Below are 11,580 nucleotides of genomic sequence, written 5' to 3'. Positions count from 1 at the left end.
AAAATCATAGTGTATCTTAAAGTAGAGACCCTGAAGATGATAAAAATGCCGGGGAAGACATAAAAATAATTAATTATCAGTCAAAGTCGTAAAAATTTTAATCAATTTTTTTTTTTTCAATCTATCGGAAATTTTTTACCGCTGATTAAAACAAAACTGACCGCGTGTCAGTCTGCGCATCGCATGCGCATCAACCCCAAGGTATCAACCCCTTAAAATGTCACCAGTCAGTAAACAGTGAACCTTCCTGTGATAATGTTCAGCATCTACCAGCAACTGAACAAAAAAGATGACGAATCTGGGGGGTCACGTCGTAGCTCAGATGTCACCGGGCACGACCGATTTTACCGGGAGTCCCCGCGAGTGAAAAGAAAAAAGCGGCCCCCAAATCGCCGGACCCTGAGCGCAATTGAACTCGACTCGAGTGCGATGACCTCCGCGAGGGATTACATCAAGAACAACCGGAGCGCCAGCATCGAGAGCTCGACCTCCAACGCCAGCAGTTCCTCCAGCATCAACAATCTCGAGGACAAATTCCACTTTGGGAACAAAATTGACAGTCTAGCAAAAATTCTTTTCAACAGGGTGTCGATCACCCGAGCCAGGGAAAGTGAATTAAGGTAATTGGATGAAACCTTATAAATTAATGTCATTACAATTGATCAATATTTACTTACGACTGTCCGGTTTGAATTTTTTTGAATTCTGGCTTCGGATTTAAGTTCCTCGGTAAATATCCGTTGTAAAAAATACCCACATGTCCTAGTTTTCGGGACACTTTGCTCACCCGCGGGATCCGCGAAAAATCGCGAATTAGCGAAAAATTATCCAAAATACACTATCAGGGTGACTTTTTCGCATGGAAATTTTCCGGAGAACACGAATCCGACGTCAGAATTTTTTTTTTTTTTTAATTCTAACAATAAAAAAAAATTTTTTTTTAATTTTAGCAACAAAAAACATCTCTACGAATCATTGGACCAAAGCCCGACAATCCGCGAGGAAGGAATTGAGTATTTAGAATTAGAAAAACGTTCGAGGGACCAAGCTCTCAATATTTGCCAAGTTTTTTTACAAGCAGCCACTAGGTTCACCTTAATAGAACAGCTTCACAACATAGGTGGGGCAATATGGGTCACATATTTGAATTCTGCGGGAAATTTCCGAAAGTTTGAGTACCCACAAGCCCTCCTAGTTAGGAAAACTTTTGCCCACCCGCGGAATCCACGAATTAGATAAAAATTAGATATATGGGACACTTTTTCGGGCGGAAATTTCCCGGGGAATATAAAAATAATCTTAGAAATTCGATAAAGTCTCTTTGGAAAATTTAAGGGTCAAGGGTCGACAAATTCTGGTTCGCGGTTAAGGATACGCTTCTGAAGACCGACAGAATCCTAACTTTGACTCCTTTGGGGAAAAACTGCCCGCTGAGCGTCTGCCCGTCAACCAAAGAAATTCTCAATAAATTGTTCCTGTTTATTCAGCACCCGTATGTCTGCCCGATTCTCGACATTGAGTTTATCGAGTACGAGGAGGAAAATTACGTGGTTGTGCTTCAGCCGATTAACCACGGCAGCCTTAAAGATTTAATTTACGGGGTAAGTTTCAAGTTATGGATTTTTTTTAAGAGGTCAAGGGCTAGATTTTATCTTTTAATATTTATAACTCTATAAATAAGGGAAATATTGATCCGGGAATGAAAAGTTTTTCATCAAAGTTGTAGCTGAAGGTTCCTAGATTAACATAAAATTTGTCTGGTTTCTAAATTTTCATTTGAAAAAAAGTTACAAATTTTTTCTGTGTTGAAAAATATGGGAATTTTTTTTGAAGAAAAAATGGCTTTTTTATTTGGGAGCGCTGAAAAATTTGTTAAAAATCTTTTAAATAAAAAAAAAAAATAAATAGTGTATCTCAAAGCTAAGACTCTGAAAATTCTAAAAATGCCGGCAAAGACATAAAAAAAAATTATTGATCATTTTTTAATCGTTACTTAAAATTTTGAAATTTTTCAAAAATTTTTGTATTTTAACTTTGACAATTTTTTTAAAAATAAACTGTTGGTCCTATAAAAAAAAAAAAAAAAAAAAAAAAAAAAAAAAAAAAAAAATTGAAACAAAAATTGTAGCTTTGAGTCTCTTCTTTAAGATACATTTGGTCCGATATCGAAATTTTGATTAGAAAAAAAGTTATAGAGCTTCAAAAGTCAAAAACTTGAAAAATTTCTTAAAAAATCAGATTTTTTGAGTTGGGGGCGCTGAAATCTTTGAGAAAAAAATTTTTTTAACAAAAAATTTATATTGGGTTTGAAAGCTGAAACTTGGAGGATTATAAAAATGCCGGCGAAGATATAAAAATAATCTTTTTTCTTTTTTTTTAATCATCGGCCAAATTTAAAAAAAAATTTTTCTGATGCTAAATTTTTCCAAATTTTGACAATTAAAAAATTTCCAGGTGGACCGGAACAGCTGGAACAACGACTGGTCGAACAAATACGTCTCTAGAGGCCCCGGCCTACCTTTCCCACAGATCCAAGTTCTCGGCCGTCAAATTCTCGAGGCGCTTTTGTTCCTTAAAGATCGCGGATTTCCGACAGTCCATCTTCATTCCGGGAATGTCGTCATCCAGAACGGCATGGCGCGAGTCGCCGGGTTGGAAAACTCGCTTCTAGGGTTCACCAGTCGGATCCACCCGCTCGTCGGGCCGCGAATTCCCTACGGGGCTTCCATAGAAAGCATTTGCTTCGGTAATATTTTATAATTAATCTAATTAGGTTTCCCCCCCCCCCATCCCCGCCCCCCAATATTTAATATTAATTTTCCATTTTTTTTTTTAGGACATTTACTGTTCGAAATGACAGCAGGGTACGAATTGTGTTTATTCAAACTGTCCAGAGTTCACTATGACGACGTAGCTAAATACCCATTGGTAATTTTTCGATTATTTAAGCTCCAGAAATTTTTTTTTTAGAAACTAACCACGGATTTAAATTACGCGGGAAATTTACTATTAATTTGACTACTCACAACCATAGATTTAAAATTAATTGCCCAAACCGTGGAATTCGCGGAAAACCGCGAAGTTGACGCAAGTGACCCAAAATTGGGCATGTGGGTACTCAAATTTCATGAAATTTCCTCTAGATTCAGAATATCAAAACCAAAAAAATCTAAAATAATAATAACAATAATTTTCAGGTTTACGAGCTAATGGACTTTATTTTTAATAGTCCAGAAAATAGATATCCTAAATTAGAGGAGATTTTACTCCATGAATTGTTCCGAAATATTGACCTACGTGAATTGCGGCACGCTCCAGTGAATGTAATTAATTAAAAAAAAATAATAATTAATAATTAATTAAAAAATTTTTTTTTAAATAAAATTTTTTTTTTTTTAGACATTTCGTCCAATTTTGAATCCGTCTGTCGTCAGGCTGCTCGACGACATCAAGCGACACAACAGTCGAAGGTACGAATGAAAAATTTTAATAAATGTTGGTTTATTTAATTGAATATTTTTTTTTTTTTTGCATGGTAGATAAAAGTTATGCACGTGAAATTGATTGAGGGGTAATTAATTTTTTTAATTAGTCTGAAAAAAATTTTTGATAAGAAATTAATTATTTATTGTGATTTTTTTCAGAATAACTAGCATCGAAGAGATTGATTTATTAATCTCCATTTAATTTATCTCATTTTTGGCCAATGGAGAAAAAGACAATCACCAATTCCGGTTCCGAATTATTAATTGATTATTTCAATAATTATATATGTACTACTAGCCTATTTGCGGACCTAATTTACAATAAAACAAAAAAAAAAAAAAAAAAAAAAAAAAATTGAGATCATATTAAAATAATCTTATCAAATTTCTTTGTTTTTTAATTGGAGGCGCTGAAAACTTTATAAAAAAAAGTCGGAATTGAAAAAAGTTACTGTGGATGTTAAAGCTTTGAGCTGGATCTTTGAGGATTCTAAAAATCCCAGCGAAGCCATAAAAAAAAATTTTTTTTACTATTTTTAATCCTTGATCAAAGTTTAAAAAAAAATTTTTTTTTTTTCTTATCTTTTGATTTTTTAACTTTGACAATTTTTATTAAATTAAATATTGGACCTAGAAAAAAATTTTTCTCTACGAAAATTGTAGCTAAAAGTGTCCTCTAAAAGTGTAAGATAAAATTTAGCTGAGGTCAAAATTTTCATTACAAAAAAAGTTATGAATTTTTAAAGTACCTAAAATGGGGAAATTTAAAAAAAAAAAAAAAAAAAAAAATTTTTTTTTTTTAGTTGGAGGCGCTGAAAAGTACTCGAAAAAATTTCAGAATTTAAAAACTAAATAGTGAAGCTTAAAGCTTAGACTCTGAGGATTCTAAAAATGCCGGCAAAGACATAAAAATAATTAGTTATCTATTTTTAAAAAATTCTAAAAATTGTTTAATCATGACTGTTTTTATTTTAATCAATGAAATACGCGGTGATAATTGATTTAATAATATTAATAATAATAATTAGAGTATCTTAACCTATGTAAAAAAAAAAAAAAAAAAAAAAAAATACAGAAAAATCCCAGTCAATATTTAAGAGGATACTAGTCGGGACTTGAGTGGAAAAGTAATATTAATAATTAATTAGGGTAAAATAATTAAGATGCGCCGGTTTCTAGCTCACTGGCTGGAGTGTCCGGTTCCTCGTCGTTGTAAATGTTTTCGGCCATTTGCCAGACCTGCATGATATTATCCTCGGACACTGAACAGATTACCCAAGGTTCGTTGGGGTTCCATGAGAAATCGCTTATTTTAGCAGTGTGTCCACCGTGAATGAACTAGAAGTAATTCATTTGTTAATTTAACACAAAAAAAAAAAAAAAAAAAAAAAAAAAAAAAAAAATGACTAAATTGGTTTTAATTAGTTCTAGTTTATTTTGGACGCGAATTTTTCATGGAATTTTTTTTAGGATCAATAGAATTTTTCATGGGAATTTAGAAAAAAAATTTAAGGAATTTTAATTAAGAACTTGAAAATAATTTTAGAAATTTTTGTGAAAATGGAAAAATATACTTTGATAACTTTTATTAAATTAATTATTGGATTTAGAAAAAAATGTTTTATATAAAAGTTGGAGCTAAGAGTCTCTTCTTTAAGATAAAATTTATTGAGTTTAAAAATTTTAATTAGAAAAAAAGTTATGGGGTTTTAAAGGCCAGAAATTCAGTGAGTTTTTTAAATACCCGGTTTTTTTAAGTTAAGGGGCGTTGAAAACTTTTTAAAAAAAGGTCAAATTAAAAAAAATGACTAGTGCATTTTAAAGAAGAGAGTTTGAGGATAATAAAAATGCTGGCGAAGATATAAAAATAATTACCAATTTTTTTTTTTTTAAATAAATAGTTATCAAATTGTTCTTTTTTTTTTATGAGGAATTTTGGATAAATTTAGGAATTGATAAAAATAATTAAAAAAGGATGAAAATAAAATAAAAACTCACCAATAGCTCCGGAGGACCGTCCTCAGCATCTTCACTGGACTGTTCCTCGCCAATTTTACTGAGATCCCAAACATGCAGACGCCTGTCGGTGCCACTGCTAGCAAGAATAGTCTCATTGTGCGGGGACCATTGAACCTGGAAGATCTCGTCCTTGTGAGACTCGAAGGAGTGAAGCTTGAGTTTCAAGTTCCTAAGATCCCAGAGGGCGACAGTTTTGTCAGCGCTTCCTGTAGCTAGAATGAACTCGGAGTAGGGATTGAAGCTGAGACAGTTGACCTCCGCGGTGTGAGCGTCTACAGTGTGGCTGGGCTTGCTGGTGTTGTTGCATCTGGTGTCCCAGATCATCAACTTCTGGTCGTCCGCGACGGACCCGAACAAAGACTCGTGCAAAAGGTGCCAGGCGACGTCTTCCACAACCGCGGTGTGCCCCGTGAAAATTGTCTTTGCGTCGATCACTCGGTTCTCTTTCGGGGTCGCGTTTATGTCCCATAAGCAGATCGTGTGGTCGTCGGACGCGCTCAGCAGATACCCGTTCAAGTTCGGGTTCCAGGATAACCCGTAGCCTTCTTTTTGGTGCCCGCGGAGTCTGCAATTTTAAAGGATAATTAATATCTTGGAAATTATTGGGCTTAGAAAAAAAATTATTCATACAAAAGTTTCAGATTTAAATTTCCTCTTTAAAAAAAAATTTGTCCGGTTTCAAAATTTTGATTAGAAAAAAAGTTATGAATTTTTTTAATTTTCAACTCCGGAAATTGACAAAAAAAAAAAAAAAAAAAAAAAAAATTATTTTTACTTTTTTTTAAGGAAACAATTGGTCCTAGAGAAAAATGTTTTAGATAAAAGTTGTAGATTTAAGTGTCTTCTTTAAATTAAAATTTGTCCGGTTCTTTAATTTTGATTAGAAAAAAAGTTACCTCAAATCAGGATGGCACTCGCCATTGGGATCAGGCTTGCTGGGATGTTTGGTGTAGTCAAAAACGAGGACATCGCTGGACGGCGTCTTGGTAGCGATGACGCAGGGGTTCTGGGGCATGTACCGAGCTCGGTTGACCTCGCCCTCGTGGTTGATCTTAATCTCGATCTCGATCTTGCCGCTGACGGAGCCGAATCCACCGAACTCTCCTTTTTCATTGTCATAGTGGGAGGCGTCAAATTGGGCGTCTTCGTTCGGGAGTTGGACGCTGGCTATCAGCAGGTGATTTTGCTCATCGGAGGTGTGGGTCCCCAGGATCAGTCGGTGGATCGAGTAGTCTTTACTGTCTGGACGGGTTACGTCTGGTAGCCACTGTGCTGTCAGCGATGGCCATTCTAGAGCGTGGGTCATCACAAGGTCATACAAAAATGGAGTGTTCTTTTTCCAGATCTTGTACTCTTCATTTATTACGCGCTCTTCTACCGCGTCATCAAAAGTTTCTAAAAAATTTATAACAATTATTGTTAGTTTTTTTTTTTTTTTTTTTTTTTTAAGTATTAAAATAATAATATTTATTAAATTAAAATTAATTTTTCAAAATTTAGCGCCAAATTTTTAATTTGGAAAAAAAATAAATAAATAAATAAAATAAAATAAAATAAATAAATTTTTTTATTGAAAAAAAATTTGATAAATGTTTTTACTAATAAAATTTGTTTATGGTTAATTATTAAAAATTATTAATCTTTTTTTCAAGAAATTTTATTATTGGCTAAAATTATTTATTTTTTTTTATACTTAAAAATTAATTATTAAAAATTAAATAAAATATCTTGTAAATTAAAAAAAATTTTTTTTTATAAAAAAAAAAAAAAAAAAAAAAAAAAAAAAAAAAAAAAACAGTTCAAAAATCCTTAATTAAATAAAGAATTTGTGATTTAATTAAAATGGAGGTTGTATACAAGACGCATAGGCAATTGATTATGAAAAAAAATAAGTGATGACTGTTATTCTAAAATAAATGATGATATTTAATATTGTTTTGGATAAAAAGTACTCACCGCCGTCCTTGTCGCCCATTTTTAATAAATAATTGCTCCTGTTTTAAGATTATTGATGTAAATTTAACAAAATTCAGTAAAAAATGTGCCCGCCAAAAGACACGACGTTGATGCTGGTTTTACAATGGCGTCTGCCGGTTTGGGAACAGTTTTCAATTATCTGAAGATTTTAAGAAGAGTTTTTAAACGGCGGTAAAAAAAAATTTTTAAATTATAGAGAGCGCTAACTGCTAATTTTTCTTATCGCGGGAAAATTTGAATTTTGAAATTTAAAATTATGAAAATAATACAAAAAATCTAATTGAAAATTATTATTATTATTATTATTATAATTATAATTAATATTAATATAATTGATATAATTATTATAATATTAATTATTATTATTTAAATTCTACTAGTTTTTATTATTCAACAGATTAAATATTTAAATTTAACGCCACCTGTCATCAAATAAATCAACTAAAAATTGCAACATATAACCTAGTCAATATTTATTTTTTATTCTCTGTAAAAAATAAGTTTGTTAGTAAATAAATAAATAAATGACAACATAACGTGTAATTTAATAATAATTATTATAATTAAGTGTATATATTTATAAATAGCGATTAATAAAAATGGCTGAAGCTGCTGCGAGAAGAGAAGCAAGACGACGGAGAATTCTTGAGAATTCCGAGTCACGATTCCAAAAAATTTCTGGACGAGGTAAATTTTTATTTTTATTAATTTTGTCGATTATTTATTTATTTTATTTTTTATTTTTTAGATACTAGTGATGATATTGGTAATGGAATTAGTCAAGAATGTTTTGCGGAACCGGCTGAGATTATTTTGCCGAATTTCAGCAATCGAGACAACTCTGTAATTATTATTATTATTTTTGTTAAATCTTTACAAATCATTTTTTATTTAAATTAAATATTTTGCATATTAAATTAATTATGATTGGAAAATAATTATTAGTTTGTAATTTTAAAATTTAATTTGATAAAAAATTTATAAAATATTTTAAAAATTTAGAAAATTTGTTAAAAATTCTGTTATTCAGCTTTGAAAATTTTAATTAATTAAAAAATTGCCTGTAAAAAAAAAATTATTGGAATAAAAGTTGTAGCTTCAAGTCTCCTCTTTAAGGTAAAATTAATCAGGTTCCTTTATTTTGATTAGAAAAAAAGTTGTGAATTTTTAAGTAGCAAAAATATGAAAAATTTTCAAAAAAATCTAATTTTTTGAGTTGGGGGCGCTGAAAACTTTCTGAAAAAATTTTTTTAAAGAAAAAATTATAATTGGTCTTAAAGTTGAGACTTTGAGGTTTGTAAAAATGCCAGTGAAGATATAAAAATATCAAATTAACTATTTTTAATCCTTAATCAAACTTTAGGACTTCGTAAGGCCAGTCAGTCGCCCAACGAGAAATTATCCGTCTGATCCAGTTAACCCTGAGGAACTAGCAAACCTTCTGCGAGGAGCCGTAGGAAGTACAGAGCCTCCGAAGAAGCCTTCTCTCCTGAACAACTTCTTTTTCAATCGCTTTATCTATGCAGTCCTCGCTCTGATAATAAATTTGTTGATTATCCTGAAAATTGACAATCCAGTCGGCAAGGTAATTTTAAAATAAAATTAAGGTAATAATATTAACTAAATTTTCTTAAAAATCTTCATTTTTCCAATCAAAAAGATTGATTTTTCAAAAAATTTGAGAAAAAAAAATTAACAATTTTTTTTCAAAAATTTTTTTTTTAAATTAATCTGGATTAATAAAATATTACAGAGTGTGATAACGCCGTTTCTGTTGCTGCTGCTCCCGCGCGTCTACATCCTGACAAGCCAGGAAAATTCTCCCAGGGAGAACATGATGTACGCGGTGCTGATGCTGTGCAACATCCGGCCGTCTCTGATCAGCAAGTTGAAGAACTTTTACAAAATCTGGAGCCTGATCGTCTACGACTTGAACGTTTACATATTTTCCTTTGTAATGTTCTACTTCACTATCACCAGGCACTTTGTCGACTACGAGGAGGAACTCGCCAAGCTCGAGACTGTCCAAGTGATCATTGATCCCTCCACTTGATCGAGGATTTTTGCTTAATTTATCAGTCAATAAATTCATATTGAAATTATAAAAAAAAAAAAATTTTTTATTCGGGGTACATTCAACGTTTTTTTTCTTCCTGGCCGGTCTTGTCTTTCAAGTCCAGCAACACTTGCCGTCTGATCACGTCCAAGTTTCCCATTTGAATCATTTTCGCTTCCCAGTCGATCATGTCGTTTTTGTACTGCTCCATCAGCTTCTTTGCTTCTATTTCGAATTTTTCGCGCTTTTCGGCAGGTAATTTTGTCCATTCTTTGCTTATTTCAGCCATCCAGTCCTGAAAATTTTTTTAAATTTATTTTATAATTATATTTTTTAATAAAAAAAAAATCTAAAAATTTAAAAGATCATTTTTTTTTTTTTTTAAATTATTCATTGATTTAAATGTTCTTTTCAAGAGAAAATTTATCCGGTCGCTTAATTTTAATAAGAAAAAAAATTATGAATTTTTTTTAATTTTTTTAAATCAACTCAAACTTTTCAAACAAAAGTTGTAGATTTAAGTGTCTTCTTTGAAAAAAACTTTGTCCGGTTTGAAAATTTTGATTATAAAAAAGTTATGAATTTTTGAAACTAAAAAAAAAAATTCACCGGAACAGCAGTATCTGGATCTTTGGACTTGACATGAGACATCATGTATAAAATAAAAGCCGTCGGGGGTTTTTTTGGTTTGCCTAGCTCAAGTAGTCTCTGAAAAAAATAACAATTAATAATTATCATTAATGATAAAAAAAAAAAAAAAAAAATACTGACAGCTTTTAACTCGTTTTTTTTCTTGTTAGCCTCAACCCTGCGATTCTCTTCTTCAATGACCATCTTCTGCTCGTCAGTGAGCTTTCTTTCATAATCCATCACCTGGTGACTGTACTTGAGCATGTCCTTCCTGTACTGATCCTGTAGTTCCTTTTTAAGAGCTGGGTCGCACTGTGCCCATTTTTTCCCGTACAGTCTGCAGAGTTCGGGCACTTTCGCCTCCGGAAATTTTTCCTTAAGCTCATCACGTATTAACGCAGTGTACCTCAGGAAAGCGTTCAGCGGCCGCTTCGGGCGTTCAGGGATGTCCAGTCTCTGCTCCATCAGTCGTCGCTTCGATCCTGAGTAGTCTCGAGAAATCACCAGAAAATTTCTAAAAATTGATTATTAATTATTTTTAAATAAAATATTACATTTAAGTTAGCAGTTTCTTAATCATTTTTTTAATTTTTTTTAACAAATAGATTTATTCCAAAAAATTATTTTTAAAAAATTTCTTTTTTCATTTTTTTAAATTTTTACATGTCAAGTTTTTTTTTTTCACATCATTTATTTGTTAAAAAAATTCTTAAAATTTTCATTAAAATTCTTACCTTGGCAGTGAAAATATTTTTGTGGAACAAAAATTCAGCAATTTGTTGCTCGCCATTTTTTTTTTTTTTTTTTTATTTTTTAGTTTATTTTAGCGGCTAATTTTTGGATTGTTTATAAAAAAATATTTTATTGCTTGATTAATTAGTTAAATAATTAACTGCTTTAGGTAACTGCGGTATTAGAACTTTTAATGTTGTTTGAGGTTATATTTTTTTGTTTTAGTACTCAAGCAATTGGTAGGTAGCACTAGTAGAAAGAGCGGGAAAATTTGAAAAGTTTTAGTGAAATGACATTAAAGTTAACTGTCATTTTTTTTAATTTTTTAATTTTCTAGGGAATACAAAAACAATTTGATTGGTATATATTTTATATGATTAAACTTTAATCATAAAGAAACAGTTAAAAAAACTTGTAAATTTATTTAGACATTTAATTCCATAGACATTAAATTACATTTCATTAAACTCTGATTTTTATGTATATATAGTTAACATTTAATATAAAACATTGACATTTTAATTTATTTTTTACAATTATAATCATAGTCATAATATATATATATATATATATATATATATATATATATATATATATATATATATATATATATATATATATTGTTATATTCTTTTATTTATAAGTGATTGGTTAATTATACACGAATAAATTACATCGAAA

The 11,580-nt window shown here is 30.9% G+C and overlaps 4 protein-coding genes across 5 annotated transcripts; 2 read left to right on the top strand and 2 right to left on the bottom strand.

Annotated features, from left to right (window-relative positions):
- Positions 1–255: 255 nt before the first annotated feature.
- Positions 256–4,307, top strand: Slob (Slowpoke binding protein). Of its 2 annotated transcripts, XM_074250476.1 has the most exons (9): positions 256–620; positions 951–1,120; positions 1,336–1,601; positions 2,455–2,746; positions 2,837–2,928; positions 3,198–3,323; positions 3,400–3,470; positions 3,540–3,571; positions 3,645–4,307. In XM_074250476.1, exons 1-8 carry the CDS (start codon positions 256–258, stop codon positions 3,541–3,543), a joined length of 1,386 nt encoding a protein of 461 aa, XP_074106577.1. In that variant the 3' UTR covers positions 3,544–3,571; positions 3,645–4,307. The 2 variants fall into 2 exon arrangements, with proteins under 2 accessions (XP_074106577.1, XP_074106576.1); XM_074250475.1 differs by lacking the exon at positions 3,540–3,571.
- On the bottom strand, positions 3,646–7,596 carry Caf1-55 (chromatin assembly factor 1 p55 subunit). Its single transcript, XM_074250477.1, has 4 exons — positions 7,461–7,596; positions 6,401–6,899; positions 5,484–6,069; positions 3,646–4,823 (listed from the first exon to the last, which is right to left on the bottom strand). The coding sequence occupies exons 1-4, from the start codon at positions 7,477–7,479 to the stop codon at positions 4,644–4,646; spliced, it is 1,284 nt and encodes a 427-aa protein (XP_074106578.1). The 5' UTR covers positions 7,480–7,596; the 3' UTR covers positions 3,646–4,643.
- A 358-nt stretch (positions 7,597–7,954) lies between these two features.
- Positions 7,955–9,534, top strand: LOC141532169 (uncharacterized). Its single transcript, XM_074250393.1, has 4 exons — positions 7,955–8,168; positions 8,230–8,324; positions 8,845–9,066; positions 9,235–9,534. The coding sequence occupies exons 1-4, from the start codon at positions 8,081–8,083 to the stop codon at positions 9,532–9,534; spliced, it is 705 nt and encodes a 234-aa protein (XP_074106494.1). The 5' UTR covers positions 7,955–8,080.
- An 82-nt stretch (positions 9,535–9,616) lies between these two features.
- Positions 9,617–11,104, bottom strand: Tfam (mitochondrial transcription factor A). The gene is made up of 4 exons (XM_074250390.1): positions 10,902–11,104; positions 10,309–10,681; positions 10,147–10,245; positions 9,617–9,832 (listed from the first exon to the last, which is right to left on the bottom strand). The coding sequence occupies exons 1-4, from the start codon at positions 10,955–10,957 to the stop codon at positions 9,617–9,619; spliced, it is 744 nt and encodes a 247-aa protein (XP_074106491.1). The 5' UTR covers positions 10,958–11,104.
- Positions 11,105–11,580: the final 476 nt, after the last annotated feature.

This window comes from Cotesia typhae, unplaced genomic scaffold, assembly GCF_013202065.1.
Source record: "Cotesia typhae breed Kobodo isofemale line unplaced genomic scaffold, CoteBio_Ctyphae contig_59, whole genome shotgun sequence".
NCBI classification, from domain to species: domain Eukaryota; kingdom Metazoa; phylum Arthropoda; class Insecta; order Hymenoptera; family Braconidae; genus Cotesia; species Cotesia typhae.
The sequence above is the reverse complement of the archived record's forward strand: the minus strand, read 5'-3'. Positions and strand labels throughout refer to the sequence as shown.